General features: G+C 44.3%; 1 protein-coding gene across 1 annotated transcript in view; it reads right to left on the reverse strand.

Moving 5' to 3' along the window:
• Positions 1 to 4: 4 nt before the first annotated feature.
• The window catches only part of fancm (FA complementation group M), a 58,956-nt gene continuing 42,165 nt past the window's right edge, over positions 5 to 16,795 (reverse strand). The window contains exons 14-23 of the mRNA XM_066694559.1: positions 6,498 to 8,409; positions 4,501 to 4,589; positions 3,757 to 3,828; positions 3,366 to 3,479; positions 3,049 to 3,211; positions 2,799 to 2,905; positions 2,068 to 2,622; positions 1,617 to 1,941; positions 587 to 878; positions 5 to 495 (exon numbers count right to left, since the gene is read on the reverse strand). Of these exons, the coding sequence (XP_066550656.1) occupies positions 333 to 495; positions 587 to 878; positions 1,617 to 1,941; positions 2,068 to 2,622; positions 2,799 to 2,905; positions 3,049 to 3,211; positions 3,366 to 3,479; positions 3,757 to 3,828; positions 4,501 to 4,589; positions 6,498 to 8,409 (3,792 nt within the window). The 3' untranslated portion in view covers positions 5 to 332. The remainder of the gene's footprint in view (positions 496 to 586; positions 879 to 1,616; positions 1,942 to 2,067; positions 2,623 to 2,798; positions 2,906 to 3,048; positions 3,212 to 3,365; positions 3,480 to 3,756; positions 3,829 to 4,500; positions 4,590 to 6,497; positions 8,410 to 16,795) is intronic.

Here is a 16,795-nt window from a genome sequence, read left to right on the forward strand (position 1 = left end):
GTCACTTATATTGATTCTGAAATTAAGAATGAGGTCAATTACACTTTGAAGGAAAAAATAAGAATTTGTAATGATTTGTATTGGTGTGAACTGTGTTAATGGGTTCACATCATGGTTATGAGAGAAAACAATCCCAGCAGCATTAAGCCTAGTCTTCAGAGGTAGCAGTCTGTATGAATATATCTGAAAAGGCATCACTTTTGAAAGTGCAAAATGCCCCAATGCTGACTTGCAGGTTTGTGTTTGTTATGATATGCCCTTATAAAGTAACATGATCCTCAGTACAAGCCTGACGATGCGTTACATAAGTAAGGCAACATCCACCAAAGTCCTCACCGGCTATCCCTCGGCGTGGCACTGAGGCTGCGTTTCTTGGCACTGCTGGCCGGCCGGTTGGGCAGCATGTGGGGGTCGTAGGTGTAGCGCAGGCAGCGGTAGATTTCCTCGGCTTTCTGCTGACTCACGCAGGCGCCAGACACCAGGGCATCAACAGAGCTGGAAAAGCATGGAAAAGCACTGTCAGCCTCTAACTACAATCTTAACTCCGCAATAGAGTGACGAACATGGCGGGTGAGCAGAAGATTACCTGTTTGCCACGTGCCACACAGAGCTGAAGCGCTGGCACATGTTGAGGGCAGTGACGTAGCTGACTCCAGGTATGGTGAGGTAGAACTGCAGGCATTGCTGTCGGTGACCCTTGACCTCTGTGGGGACCGTGATGGCGTAGTTCTTCCTCTGCTCGACCCGGGCAAGCTCGGCCAGCAGCGCGGCGGTGTCGTCCGCTCCGTCACTGAACAGGAGGCGCACCCCGGCCCGGATCAGCGCCGCCAGCGTGCTGTCATAGTACCGAGAGCGCTGGGGCGGCCGCCACACCTCGCCTGCGGAAAAGTGACGTTTAGAAAGTGCAAACATTATTGCAGTGACTTTAATTCAATGTTTTCTTGGCAATACATTGAAGAATAAAGTAAAGTCAACTGAAATTATTCAATAATAATCTGTTTTTCTTCATAGAGTATTAACCTGGTAAAAAATACACTGCATTAAATAATGTACTTCAATACTGACATTTTCATATCCTGGAATGTACATTCAGCTTTCCATACAATTGTGTAAATGTTATCTTCAGCTTTGCATTAGGATAAAACAGCTGGGATCCCCTGTGATTTCAACTGGATTTATGGGCCACAATCGTGTCCCTCGGCTCTCCTTCCCAACACTGTCACATTCCTGCAAATTGAATCCCTGACTTTGCAATCCAACATGACATCTGGCAAAATCCATTACCGCTAGCTAATCCTAATCCACTACACTCCCGTCCCGGAATAGCCCAAGCACGTCCCCGACCTGAGTGAGGGACCCGCCTGCCTCACACGCAGCCCGCCCTGCAGACATGGCACACCACACACTGGCCGCCCGGCCGGTACTTCAGTTACCAAAACACAGCACTGTGCCCTTGTAGTGTCTGCACAACAGGGTACGAACGAATGTAAATCTAGCATCTGCAGCTGATGATTATAATAGAACAATAAGCAACCAAGGCTAACTATTAATAAGAAGTAAAAACATTTGTGAAGGGTGTGTAAACTGAGGACGCTCCCGCACCCGACCCTGCGCACCTGGCTTGGTGCGGTCCTTCTCCACGATGAGGCACACCCTGTCGAAGCAGCTCTGCAGGCTCTGGATCCTGGCCACCAGCCGGCCGTGGTTCGTGCTGCTCGAGATCTCGCTGAGCGTCTGCCTCTCCACCGCCATCCTGTTGCTGACGATGAAGTCACAGGCGCCCAGCGAGCTGACCTTCGCCGCCACGCCGTGCCGCAGCCGCAGCCCCGACAGCACCTCCGGCCCCCCCCCGATGCCCCGGCTGTCCGCCAGCACACACATGTGCTGGGCATGGACAACGTCCTGCCCCCCCGTGGCCTGACTGATGACACACTGTCCAGCCTGCGAAGAGAGCAAGTTTTTCTTAATCAGTGTATTTTTAAAAACATGAAGCTATACATAATTGAATGTTTTAGTTTCTTTTAGTGAATTGTCAAGCTGAATGAGAGAAAAGGGGCGTGTGCATACCTGTTCCCCTGCTGGCCTGGACTCCGTGGAGGCCGGGTGCTGGAAGGCGAGGGCCTCGGACACGGAGGCTTGAAGGCTGAGCTGCTGCCGGCACCGCTCCTCCAGGGAGGCCCCCAGAACCGCTGGGCCCGGCCCAGCCTTGCGCAGGGCCAAGGGGGCTGCAGCCTGGGGCGTCTTAAAGACAGGCTTCTGTAGTCTGGGGGTCTCGACCTGCGTGTGGAGGGATGCAGTGCTTTCACTAGGGTCTCCCTTCACCCTCTTCCTCCTGCCCTCCTCCTCCTCCTCCTCACTGGAGTCGTCCTGGATGATGATGCGGGAGGGTTTGGTTTTCTTCCCAGCCCCGGCCGTGGGCCCTTTGGCTCCCCTGGCCTCTCGAAGCCGCACCCGTCGCCGCGTGGGGTACAGTTTCCTCCCCCCGATGAAGGAGTCCTCAGGGAGCAACTCCACCCCACCTAGCTCCTCTTCATCACTGTCCTCTCCGCTGGCACCACCTTCCTCCTCACTACCCTGCACCACGAAACTGTCCTCCATGTAGCTCTCGTCTGCCTCGGGCACCTGATGGCAGAAACAACCACCTCAGCCCACAGGAGACCATTTCACTGCAGCTCAGCCTGGGGGGGAACTGCCCGGCTGTGTGGGCCTTTTCCATAGTCAACCCTGTGGCCTGGTTCCCCCAACTCTCTCTGCTCACACATCCTCGAAGCACAGCAATAGAAGAGCAACGCCCTCACCTGAGAGTAGATGTCCAAGTCTTGCCTGGGCTTATAAACCATCTTATACTTGTTATGGACAACCGGGCTTCTCACAGACTTCAGATAGACACCATGCATATCGGAATCTAGTAGAGAAACAAAAAACATTAATTTAACATTAATTTGTTCTCTACAAAATAAACAAAGCAAAAACCAGCCAGTGGATCCATGAGCTCAGACGGCCAGGGTGCAGTCTCAGGTGTCGGAAGTGAGTATGAAGTTGAAGTACCATCCAGGCCCTGCGAGGGTGCGACGTTGTCAACCACGAAGCCACCTAGCGAGTGGTCCTGCTCGGCCGACGAATCAAAGACCTCATCTGAGGAAGGAGCCCCGCCTTCTTCCGAGAGCTCCGCCTCCTCGTCTAGGAACTTCCTACCATCTCTGCCCTTTGCCTACCAAAGAAGTGATAAAGACAGAGGGGGAGAGAATGCAAAGGGTGAGATCTCCTTAAGACACAAATCATCAGCTGTGTGCAAAATGTCTCCCTGGGTTTTATATTTCTAAGCTACAGTGCGTGAAAGGCAGGCTGTGCTGGGAGGGGGTTACCTTGGGCCTGCGCACTCGGTCCCCCGCTGTGTGCGACCTGGGCCGGGGCGCTCTGGGGCACTTCACCGAGCTCTCCTGGAAGTCCTGGTCAGACAGCGGCTCGCTCTCCTCTGACTGAAACAACATCGGACCCGGTTAACAGAGCAAACCACCGCCCACCTCTAAGACCAGGGACAGGCCACTCATCTGCTCTGGGTTCTTCAAGCTTTCCTTCCACATCACCTCTTTATTACATCATTTAACTAATTATCTCTACAAATTAGTCTAAATGACCATTTCCCCAGTATGCAACCAGCTGCATATTACATGACACCTCTAAGACCTCCAGTAGGCTTTAAAACACATTACATTTATAATATGGGCTCAGTGGCACAGAGTACATCAGTCTTACTGTGTTCAGTGCCGCTCCCCTGCGTCTCCGGGTTACGTGAACGGGTGATTCAGCATCACTCGCGGTTTTAGACTGAAAGAAGGAAACGAATGAGTCATGACACTGCTGACCTGCGCTTTAATTTCAGGGCTCAGCTGACTGAGACAAACAATACATGGCCGAGCACAGACAGGAGAGAGCAGGGGGAGAACTGACCTGCGCTCGGCAGAGGAACGGTATTTTAAGCAACTCCGTAAGGTGGTCTGTTCCCATGCCAACCACATATTGTTTCAAGGCCAGAAAGAAGGTATTCAGCGAGAGAGGAGGGTTATTGGACAGAAATAGTGGGATACGTTGACCGCCCACATCCCATCTTTGTACAACAGCCACAAAAATGCAGCACTAAGGCACGTTGACATAGGCACAGATTGCTTTAAATTGTATTTTCCTCCCTTCATTCACCCCAAGCAAGATATATGTATGCTTCCCACATCTACACGAATGCACATATATTAGTGAGAGGACAGCAGAACAAGAAAGATAGAGAGAATACTGCACAACTGACTTTGTGGTAAAGTCATGGCTGATTCTTGTGGTAAGTAGCTGTGCATAATTAAAAATATATAATATAAAATAGGTATATATAACACAGAAACACACACGACTATAAAATGCAATGAAATAAAATAAAACCACATGGGCGATGTGTTGCAGGGGCACTACAGGGCAGCTCTGGTGCTGAACGGACACAAACAGGGCACTCACCGCCGGAGAGGAGAGAGGGTTGGTTGGTTTGTTTCGCTTCCCTTGCCACCTTAACACAGCCTCCTCCTCGCTGTCGCTGCTGCTCACCCCTGCAGGGAGACGACACACACACTTCATGTAACATGTATTGGTTGTATGCTATATGGTTATATGCTTATATATATAAGTGTGACATGCAGGTTAACATCAGTGATGGTTTGCAATCAAAGTAATAGTACTGTATCACTTAGGTTATAAGTGGTATTGATAGGAAGAAATACACAATCTTACTGCAACAGTGGTGCGAATAGACATCAGTATGCATTAGGAATAGTATGTAAAATTAATGTCCATGCTCATGATAAAGTATATCAGTTAGTATATATAATAATAATAATAATTATTATTATTATTATTATTATTATTATTATCGATCATACAATGGAAACAGCCCCAAGAGTAATTATCCTGCTTTTACATGATAAACACTCTATAATAATGCAAAACCAATAAGGAAAAGCTAGTGTGGTAGAAGGCGGCTTAAAAGTGTCATAAGGGAATAAGAAATGTCATATGAGATCATGGGTCTAATATGAGGCTGTGACACTTTAGCCCCTACATGATTGTAGTGTGGTGTACTGTGGTAAAAAATATGGTGTAGAATGGTAATTGTGTGGTAACGTATAGTTCACGGGTACAAATATGGTTAAAAATTGTAAAGTGTGGTGTGGCGTACCATAGTAATATATGGTAAAGTGTAGTATGGTAAAATCATGGAATATTGTGGTAAAATAGTTACAATATGGTATAGTATACACATGAACACACAGACCAGACTGCACACTTGTCCTATACGACACGCCCCCCTGTCCCCTACGAACTCCCCCTTGCCCACCCCCATTTTTTTGATTGTGTGTGTGGGGGGATGCAGAAATGTTTACATATTTTGTATTTTCGATCAATTACAAATCCATAATCGGTGATCATATAAGTACAAAAAGCACAAGCAAAGTAACTGGTAACATGATTAACCGCTGTACGAAGTTTGGTATGTGTAGTGCAAGAATTGTAAGAGTCAGTGTTTAGACGAATGCAATAATAATAAATTATTATAATATTAAGGATCTTGCAAGAGAACAAGACTGTTCATGTACCGTGGTTTTATCATGGCAGTGTGTCTCCCAATCCCACACAAACCCTGGTGTCAGATCACATTAGAGCAGGTAATCACCAGCACAACCCACTTCAGCCTACATGGGAGGCAAACAATAGTACGGCTCAGTGTAGAATTTCCCCAGCACAATCTCTGAGCACTGGAAGAAAAGTCTCGTAAGGAGACTAACTTTTTGACTCTCTCTCAGGTCTGTCCAACCGGTCAGTTAACACAATATAGCACCCTGAAGCTGTTCATACAATTGCTCAAACCATGCAAAAACAAAAAATATTCCCCATGTGCACTAGGTGGCTGAACAAATTATGGTATACGTGCAGCCTGGGAGCTGACAGATTCAAGACTTATTCAGAAAGGTCAGATGAACGCATGACATGCTTCTTGCCTGTTCTATTTTCAGACCCTCAAAGGCAGTTTTGTTCTTCAGCTAAAATAAATTACAAACATGATGCCAGAGCTTTTGGTGAGCTAAAGAAGGCATGCTCACCACAATCAGGCTGATGCCTCTGATAAATGAAGAGGATATTACACATTTTTACATAGCAAGGAGCAATTAAATCAAACTTGTTTAACCAGTTTAAGGTGGATAAATATAACTCTGATAGGCATGTGAACCTTATTTTACAAAGGACCCCAGAGAAGGAGAGTCTGTTTCCTTCTTTTTTCCTTAATGTTATTTTCCAATTAATTTCCCTTGTCAGTTTTAACACATTTGATGTCACTGATATAAACAATATACAACAATAATCTCTCTCTATTTTTAGAGTCTGTGTCTCTTCAATGGCAACTGAGTCACAGTATCAAACACAAATCAATAAATACAAATTAAGAAGTCTTTCCCTCTTACCCTTAAGATGGTCCACCAATCGTTTTCCACTGGAAGAGTCTCCTGTTGGGAGCAGAGTTCTTTTGATAGAAGAAGTCAGACGTCCCTTTGATCTGGATCTTAGTGCTGACCCTGAATCATTGACAGGCAAAAAAGTGGCAGACTGGGCTCTCTGCAGCCTCCCAGCTGGTGATATGAGTGTTGCTGAGACAGGGGTAGCAAATGGCTGAGCAATGGGTGAAAACAAAGAGGGCTCCTTTAATATCGGAGGCACCCTTCTGTCACATGGACCAGCCAAAGGTGTTGAGAATTTTTTGCTGTGGGGGTCCACTGCAGGCCTTGATTTTGGGGAAGATGCGAGACTCTCTGCTGCTCGGAGATGTGTTTCTGCATCCCCTTCGCCAGTGGAAGCCCCCGTACTGTGGACTGGCAACTCCACCTCGTGTCGAGAGGCAGTGTCCTCGTCAGAGAGTTCATCTTCACAGTCCTCAAGCGAAAACCCCAGGTCAAAGTTCACAGAGAAGAGCTCCTCTGAGCAATTGTATCGCTCTTTCTCATCTGGCAACTTCTGCTGATCCGAGAGAGGACTGAGGAAGGGTGCCTTTGGTTCTCCAAGAGCCACAGGATTCCTCTGTGCTCTGTCTACCTCCTGCACTGGCTCTGCAAGGCATTCCTGTTTTTGTGTCATGCTGGCACTAGGATCTGGGATGCTCACATGCAGGAAGAGATCATCATCTTCAAACAAGTCCATGCTGTCATCTATCTTAGTGGGTGGATTGTGGTAGATACGGCTCTGGTGCCCCAGCTTGCCTGTAGGACTGTGGATACTGTTCTCATCAACTACAGTGTCAGGCTGGGGAAGCAGTCCACTTTTTCCACATCCTGCATCCTCATCATCGTGGCCCAAGGGTTCCTCAGTGATGTCATCAAATACTTCATCCCAACTGGGACTGAGGGCTCTACTGACAGTATGCTTGGAGGTGCTGTTATCTAGTAAAGGTGTTTCTTTGGTCAGTGCATGGTGAGAAACCTGAGGCTTGAATTCCATATCATTATTGGACAAGACGCTGCTGCTCGAGTCTTCCTCCTCGCATTCAGATTCTAACTCATCGTCCAATGAAAAGTTAATCTGGAAAGGGAGGCACTGCTGGTGTTCAGGGTGAACAGTGGCTTCTGTCTGCTCCAAGGGACATTCAAAGTCAGATTCATTAGGAGGAGACCTTGCCAGAAAGTTTTGCACTTTTGCCAAAATGATCCTTATATTATCTGGGATTTCTCTGGCAGGGTTTGTTTCTGAGATGATACTGCCCTCTGGCAAATAAAACATACCTGTCAAATCTGAAGAACTTTCCTCTGCCTGACTGCTGTAGCCTGTATCTGCGCTTAATTTTGCAGCCTGGCAGAAGACATCACACTCCACAGCACTAATATGATCTGATGAACTTGGGCTGGGATTGTCAATCTTCAGCTCATTTTGTGCTACAGATTTGACCACCTGATCTTCTGTCTCATCAGTGATGATGACACATTCATCATCAAGATAATCATATACTTCCATGTCAGAGCCTGCCTCAGCTTGTAGCAGTTCACAGAGGTCTGCTTGGACTCCATTGCCTTTGGGTCCACTGACACCATCCTTCACCATCGAGGTGCCTGGTGACTCAGATGTGGACGAGGAAGTCGCTCTCTTTGATGAGCTCCCTCCTGGAACCACAAAATCTTTGTCCACCTCCCCTACAAGGCAGGATGAGCTTGAGGAATGTTTCTGCTTGGAGCCGAAAGGTCTGAGATTAGACCCCAGTTGTCTAGGTCTCTTTAACTTGAGGTTGTTCTGACCACAAAGACCTTCAGAAAGAGCCCCATCCCCTTTATAGCCAATTACATCCTCTTTCTGAAGAAATGGCATCAGCTCTAATTCGTAAGTACAGCTTCCCTGTCAAAAAAAACAGAGACAAATTATAAGTCAATATGTATTTAGAGAGAGGGAGAAAGATTTAATATCAAATAACAAAACAAATGAGGTATGCCTCCATTTGATTATGTAAAGGACTTATGCAAAGATGAAGCTAGTGCAACATAGTGCCATACAAAATATATCAAACAGTCACCACAGTCCTTGAAGTTAGGAAAAATATGAGTCTGAGTGTGCCAAACAGACTGGGCGCAGCCTAAAACAAAGTTTGGTGATCCCTTCAAGCGTCTGTTTTGGGTTTCTGTAGTTGGCCCAGATATGAGTTTAGTGTCAATTTCACCTGTGCTTTAATCCTACCCTATAGTGTGCTCTCCTCCCTCAGTGGAGACGTGTTAGGGCTTTTTGTTCCATGACTGGCAGTGTCAGTAAACAAAGCTGTAAACTATATTTGAAGATGCCCTGAGGGCAGAGTAAACAACTGTTGAATCTAATAGAAAGCTACATCCCCTGCTGAAGTCAGACCAGCGTGCAAATGCCACCGCGTACGGTCACATCAATATTCCAAACCGCTCTGATCAATCCTGTGCATCTGATCTGCTGCGTTGGAGGCTGATGTGATCACAGAGGGGGGCAGGCAGTACAGCGGCCGTGTGCTGTAAACAAGCCCTCCCGTACCTGGGGGCAGGGGGAGGTCTCGGCAACAGCTACAGCGGGGGACAAAGTATTTGATCCCCTGCTGATTTTGTACGTTTGCCCACTGACAAAGAAATTATCAGTCTATAATTTTAATGGTAGGTGTATTTTAACAGTGAGAGACAGAATAACAACAAATAAATCCAGAAAAATGCATTTCAAAAAAGTTATAAATTGATTTGCATGTTAATGAGGGAAATAAGTATTTGACCCCTTCAACTTAGTACTTGGTGGCAAAACCCTTGTTGGCAATCGCAGAGGTCAGACGTTTCTTGTAGTTGGCCACCAGGTTTGCACACATCTCAGGAGGGATTTTGTCCCACTCCTCTTTGCAGATCCTCTCCAAGTCATTAAGGTTTCGAGGCTGACGTTTGGCAACTCGAACCTTCAGCTCCCTCCACAGATTTTCTATGGGATTAAGGTCTGGAGACTGGCTAGGCCACTCCAGGACCTTAATGTGCTTCTTCTTGAGCCACTCCTTTGTTGCCTTGGCTGTATGTTTTGGGTCATTGTCATGCTGGAATACCCATCCACGACCCATTTTCAATGCCCTGGCTGAGGGAAGGAGGTTCTCACCCAAGATTTGACGGTACATGGCCCCGTCCATCGTCCCTTTGATGCAGTGCAGTTGTCCTGTCCCCTTAGCAGAAAAACACCCCCAAAGCATAATGTTTCCACCTCCATGTTTGACAGTGGGGATGGTGTTCTTGGGGTCATTCCTCCTCCTCCAAACACGGCAAGTTGAGTTGATGCCAAAGAGCTCGATTTTGGTCTCATCTGACCACAACACTTTCACCCAGTTCTCCTCTGAATCATTCAGATGTTCATTGGCAAACTTCAGACGGGCCTGTACATGTGCTTTCTTGAGCAGGGGGACCTTGTGGGCGCTGCAGGATTTCAGTCCTTCACGGCGTAGTGTGTTACCAATTGTTTTCTTGGTGACTATGGTCCCAGCTGCCTTGAGATCATTAACAAGATCCTACCGTGTAGTTCTGGGCTGATTCCTCACCGTTCTCTTGATCATTGAAACTCCACGAGGTGAGATCTTGCATGGAGCCCCAGACCGAGGGAGAGTGACAGTTATTTTGTGTTTCTTCCATTTGCAAATAATCGCACCAACTGTTGTCACCTTCTCACCAAGCTGCTTGGCGATGGTCTTGTAGCCCATTCCAGCCTTGTGTAGGTCTACAATCTTGTCCCTGACATCCTTGGACAGCTCTTTGGTCTTGGCCATGGTGGAGAGTTTGGAATCTGATTGATTGATTGCTTCTGTGGACAGGTGTCATTTATACAGGTACGAGCTGAGATTAGGAGCACCCCCTTTAAGAGAGTGCTCCTAATCTCAGCTCGTTACCTGTATAAAAGACACCTGGGAGCCAGAAATCTTGCTGATTGATAGGGGATCAAATACTTATTTCCCTCATTAACATGCAAATCAATTTATAACTTTTTTGAAATGCGTTTTTCTGGATTTTTTTGATGTTATTCTGTCTCTCACTGTTAAAATACACCTACCATTAAAATTATAGACTGATCATTTCTTTGTCAGTGGACAAACGTACAAAATCAGCAGGGGATCAAATACTTTTTTCCCTCATTGTACCTGGCCCCAGCCGAGAGCACAGCCGAGCCAACCCAACCGCAAGGGAAGTCAAAGAGCTGTGGCTTTGCAAATGCACTTACATAACAGGGAGCCTCTGAACGGCACTGCAGCCACAGTCCCCCAGGGATCAGCGGCCCACACTTTGATATGCATTACAGTAATGGGATTAGCATCCTTAGCAGACAACTGGCATCATGACTCAGCTGAGGGAAAGACCGAACTAACAGCTGATAATAGGAGTATGGCACAGTATTATGTAATGTTCCTACTGAAAGCATGTCTTTATTGTTTATCTGTGTATGCTCTCTGAAGCAGCAGGGAGTATGAGATATGTCTGACACTGTAGGTTTATACATAAGGCTAAGCAGTCTTATCATTACAAAGAAAATATGATTTTGAAAATAATAGGACAACAACAGTTTGATTATAGTTCCAAATTGGGATTGGAAAATGACACTGCCAATATTCAGGCTTTACAAACCCACTAAGTGTGATTACAGTGCAACATACTCCTGAGGAAAACCAGAGTTTATTGAGCCTCATGCAGAACAACTGTGGTAAGACAACTGCATTCATTTAAATTATAAACAGAAAGGTGTTGACAACGCTACATTAATCATTGACAATTATCTTCCCCTCATAGTGGAAGATTATTTCACAACCTATCAGTCGCCTTTCAGCTGTGTTTCTGGCATTCTCGTGTAGATGGCAATCTTGCAAATTGGTGCATATCTAGACAGGAACTAGTTTGAAGTGGAGAGATTTATTCAAAACTCGAATTGTAATCTGGCCTCCAAAACCTGTTGCTTTACATTATTTATAATCTCCAAGACATTTATTGTCTCCAAGACAAACAGCTGGAAGCTCATCTCATTTTATCCCACGGGCCTGGGCTGCTTTCCCCTCCACTCACAACCACACAGAAGAAAACAAGGCCAGTGCGGCAAAACCAGGTCTTCAAAGTTTTCTCATTTATGTGACAGAAGTTGCCGAATGTGTGTCACTTCCTAGGAGTTAAAAGCCTCTGTGCAATGTGTCTGCATATGACATGAGTTCGACTCACACTGTTCCTATGAAAAGGTAATGATACATATTCTTCGTTATGCAGCAGAGGTGAAACCGGATCTTTGTTCCTGGAAAGTGTGATGAAAGGGACACAATGTTTCTGAGCGAGACCCAGTGTGTGCGAGTCGGTCCTTAAAGACAACGCAAACAGTGCCACTTGATAAGATCTATTAATTCGCTGTCTGTATTGGCCCAGGCACCCTTTTACTGAGAAAAGCAAGACAATTATTGATGGTGTGCACAGAAAATAACTGCAGATGAAGAGCGATATTTACAGTTCAGACCATCCTCTCCCAATTGTGTATAACCTTCCTTAGAAGTCAACTCATTTGCTCTTGTTTTGCATCGCTGCTTAAACCACTCCAATAATGACTGTGCAGTCCCCTGTGGTTTTCTTTTTTCTTTAAGCTGATCAAATTAAAAGATTAAAAGCACCAGGGTTTAAAGGACAAGCGAAGGGAGGCTTCGATAAGCCTTTTTGTAGCAGTCTCCAGAGTCCCTTGCAAAAGAAGTGAGTGCAAAAGGGTTTTGAAAGCCATCACTAGCACACTGCCCTTAGTGTTTCTGGTGTAATACTGAATAATTGTGTGTGTGTGTGTGTGTGTGTGTGTGCATGTGTGCATGCGTGTTTGGCCAATAGAAGCGTTTATGAAGCAGCAGATGGGTATATCATCTTTACAGGGAGAACTGACAGGACTGAATCATAAGACGACGTAGAACTGTATGACAAGTGCATCGGTGCCAGAAGAAAACATTTTCAAAAGGAAACACAGTGTTGCATATTCCTTGAATTAAATCTTAATTTAAAAATAGAAAACAATTGAAAAGTTTGGGTAAACAAAAAGCATGTAGCTGTGCATTTTATGAGAGCTAAAACAGGCCCTCATAATACCAGAGAAAGTCATCGTTCACAGCCATCCCAGCTCTCCAATCATCACTGGCTCTTATCTAGTTCAGTGAGGCCTGGCCTAGTTTGCACTTCCTGTGGTTATATAATTGTTCCTGTAATGTATTACATAACCCAAGTACAGACTGCCTTGTGCCTCTGTCATAAATGAAATGCTATTTTAATAATAAATAAATAAATTGTGCTTCGACAGATTTATATTATGTGGGCTTCTAATAAAATGTGTTTTAATAAACATTGGTTTGACTCCAGGCCTGCTTGGAAAGCCGCTATCTTTTTCTTTCTGGTTAAAACAAAAAAAAAACACAAAACACAAAAAACACAAGACCGTTGTACAATGTAGGCCATTTAACTAAGCCCTATCTAACGTCACTCTCACTGTATTAGCTGAGAGTCAGTTGTTCTGAAAGAAAGAGAGGAATGTAAATGAATGAATGAATAAAAAAAATAAATAAAATGAAATAGGTCACAAAGGCTCACGCAATGAAAGCTTCTTTAGAGTATTATTAAAAGTGCCAGTTATCACAAACAAACACACTTGTGTGCTGAAAGTAGCTTTGTTTAATAAGGGTGGAAAAGCAGACAGACAAATTCTACTAATTCAGTATGAAGTTCACCCAAGTACATAGATGCTTTAGGTCCTACTTGCCTGTTGATTTCCAGTAGGCTGTTAAAATGAGATGTTTCTGGCTCGCTTCTAGGTGCCCCACTGATCATTAGAGAAGTATTCTAACAAATACTGCTCTTCAAGTATGATCCTAGCAAAGTTCATTGGCAATATGGATGTTTCAGATTACATATTGTCTTCATTTCTTGACACAATAACAGACAGGAGAATGCAAACCTTGATGAATCCAATGGTAAGTGCTGAAGATTTTAGAGGTTTATTTTCATGAATAAAAGCATAACCTAAATGAACCTAAATATCTTGACTAGGACACCAACTGAGGGATGGGTGGTAGTTTAAAGGAAAAGCAAAAGTTCTCTTAGGCTGAATGGTCTGTTCTTCAGAAACTTGACCACAGGCCTTCCTGATAAATATTCTGTTAAAAAAGCATGTCTCATAACTACTACATTCAAACGCGAAAGGTATTCAGCGCAGAATGAATACAAATATAGAGAACTACACAGCAACACCACCCAGGATTTTCACCAGTGGGGTTTTATGAGGCAAGGCTGGCACCGCAACACACAGACTGGCACAGTTGTCACGAAGAACAAAAATCCCCACAAATCCTAATCAATCTTGATCAGACCCTTCAGGCAGCCCTTAATTAACCTGGTAAGCTTGATTTCACCATTAAAGTAGAGATTTACCCAGTTTGGGGAGCCTCTTATCTCCACAATGAAGGTTGTTTATTTACTGATGACTAAGCTGAAACTGAAGTCACGCACAGCAAACCTTTATCCAATAGATATACAGTGAGGGGAAAAAAGTATTTGATCCCCTGCTGATTTTGTACGTTTGCCCACTGACAAAGAAATGATAAATTGATTTGCATGTTAATGAGATAAATAAGTATTTGATCCCCTATCAATCAGCAAGATTTCTGGCTCCCAGGTGTCTTTTATACAGGTAACGAGCTGAGATTAGGTGCTCCTAATCTCAGCTCGTTACCTGTATAAAAGATACCTGTCCACAGAAGCAATCAATCAATCAGATTCCAAACTCTCCACCATGGCCAAGACCAAAGAGCTGTCCAAGGATGTTAGTGACAAGATTGTAGACCTACACAAGGCTGGAATGGGCTACAAGACCATCGCCAAGAAGCTTGGTGAGAAGGTGACAACAGTTGGTGTGATTATTCGCAAACGGAAGAAACAAAATAACTGTCAGTCTCCCTCGGTCTGTGGCTCCATGCAAGATCTCACCTCGTGGAGTTTCAATGATCATGAGAACGGTGAGGAATCAGCCCAGAACTACACGGGAGGATCTTGTTAATGATCTCAAGGCAGTTGGGACCATAGTCACCAAGAAAACAATTGGTAACACACTAGGAATGACCCCAAGAACAACATCCCCACCGTCAAACATGGAGGTGGAAACATTATGCTTTGGGGGTGTTTTTCTGCTAAGGGGACAGGACAACTGCACCGCATCAAAGGGACGATGGACGGGGCCATGTACCGTCAAATCTTGGGTGAGAACCTCCTTCCCTCAGCCAGGGCATTGAAAATGGGTCGTGGATGGGTATTCCAGCATGACAATGACCCAAAACACACAGCCAAGGCAACAAAGGAGTGGCTCAAGAAGAAGCACATTGAGGTCCTGGAGTGGCCTAGCCAGTCTCCAGACCTTAATCCCATAGAAAATCTGTGGAGGGAACTGAAGGTTCGAGTTGCCAAACGTCAGCCTCGAAACCTTAATGACTTGGAGAGGATCTGCAAAGAGGAGTGGGACAAAATCCCTCCTGAGATTTGTGCAAACCTGGTGGCCAACTACAAGAAACGTCTGACCTCTGTGATTGCCAACAAGGGTTTTGCCACCAAGTACTAAGTCGAAGGGGTCAAATACTTATTTCCCTCATTAACATTCAAATCAATTTATAACTTTTTTGAAATGCGTTTTTCTGGATTTTTTTGTTGTTATTCTGTCTCTCACTGTTAAAATACACCTACCATTAAAATTATAGACTGATCATTTCTTTGTCAGTGGGCAAACGTACAAAATCAGCAGGGGATCAAATACTTTTTCCCTCACTGTACATGTATTCTGTCTTGCACACAAAGATATTACAACTTTTAAATGGGTTATTTAAGATTTTGTATACATTTTCCAGTTCATTTCTCATTACCACAATGTGTCCCCAATTCAAAAAGATGGTCATCTAATGTATTAAAAGTAAAATACTGTTATTAAAAAACAGTGTATGTTGTGTCAAATGTCCAACAGTCTATAAAAATAATTTATTTAAAAATCATTATAGGGATAATATAATGAAAAAACATGATCAACCCCATTTCTCATTACCGCAATATTTGTTCATTGCCCTGTCAAAATCATAACAATTTTGTCAATAAAGTTTTATTCTCCCATGATGCATCATCAGGGGGAGAACAACAAAGATGGACACAAAGTATGCTAGTCTCCCCACTTTTACTCACTAAAAATGTTGTACTTGTATCTAAACCCCCTGTTCCCGACACTATAGATTCTCATTATTGATGATAAATTTGTATCATTATTTTGATTATACATTTTTGATCAATATCAATTCAATTGCTCTACAAGATGATTTATTCATTTTTGCCCAGTCAAAAAGGCTGCCCCTATTGTTAGCATTTTTCACTAGGCCTCCTCATCACCGCAATGTATTTTCCCGCTATTTTATGATTTTTCCGGTAATGAGAACTTCAGTTTGCGGTAATGATGAAAAGCATTTCTCAATATTTTAACTTTTAACAGTATTTTATCAGGTGAGCAAGTCCATTAAGTCTTTTGTCTTTTATTGTGGAGCGCAAATATGTTTTGAGTAGTTTTAGCCACTGAATGATCACTCCCGTGTTTGCTGTCATTACTGGCATAGTTGCAAAAATCCGTTAAAGAGTTCTCAGAACTGGGTAGGTAGGTAGGTTTGAAGCTAGTTGTTTAAATCAGAAACTTTTTGATTTCTGGAAAATATTTAACTTTATTGTCAATAAAGACTACCATCCTGCTACCCCCTCCTTTCAGTTTTAGAAATCTTAGATTCTGCTCCAGTTTCACTTTCACTATTGAAGCTGTATATCAGTCAAACTGAGGTAAAGACGTTAATGGAGATGGTTTAGTCACTTCGGGCTTGGAACTCAGGGATAGTCTTGGGCATGATTTAAAGAATCACAGTTTTTTCAAAATGTCCAGGTCCCAGAGGCCCCCCCCACTAAATACGCCACTGTTATTTCTCTTAGACATTATTCATGCGATTAACTGCAAATGTCTGATTTTGACCCACCTAACATTTGTGGAATGTGATTTATTATGAGGGTAAATGGTACTGAGGAGGGTCTAGGGGTCTTCAACTACAACTACATCAATTATCATGTTTATATTCATTCACAAGTAGGCAATATTAGGCATAAAATCAATAATATGTTTTAATCACAACCCCCTGGATGGGTTTGCCTACGTGACCGCCTGCATAGCCTATGCCTGGAGCCAG

This window comes from Amia ocellicauda, chromosome 21 (genome assembly GCF_036373705.1).
Source record: "Amia ocellicauda isolate fAmiCal2 chromosome 21, fAmiCal2.hap1, whole genome shotgun sequence".
Classification (NCBI taxonomy): domain Eukaryota; kingdom Metazoa; phylum Chordata; class Actinopteri; order Amiiformes; family Amiidae; genus Amia; species Amia ocellicauda.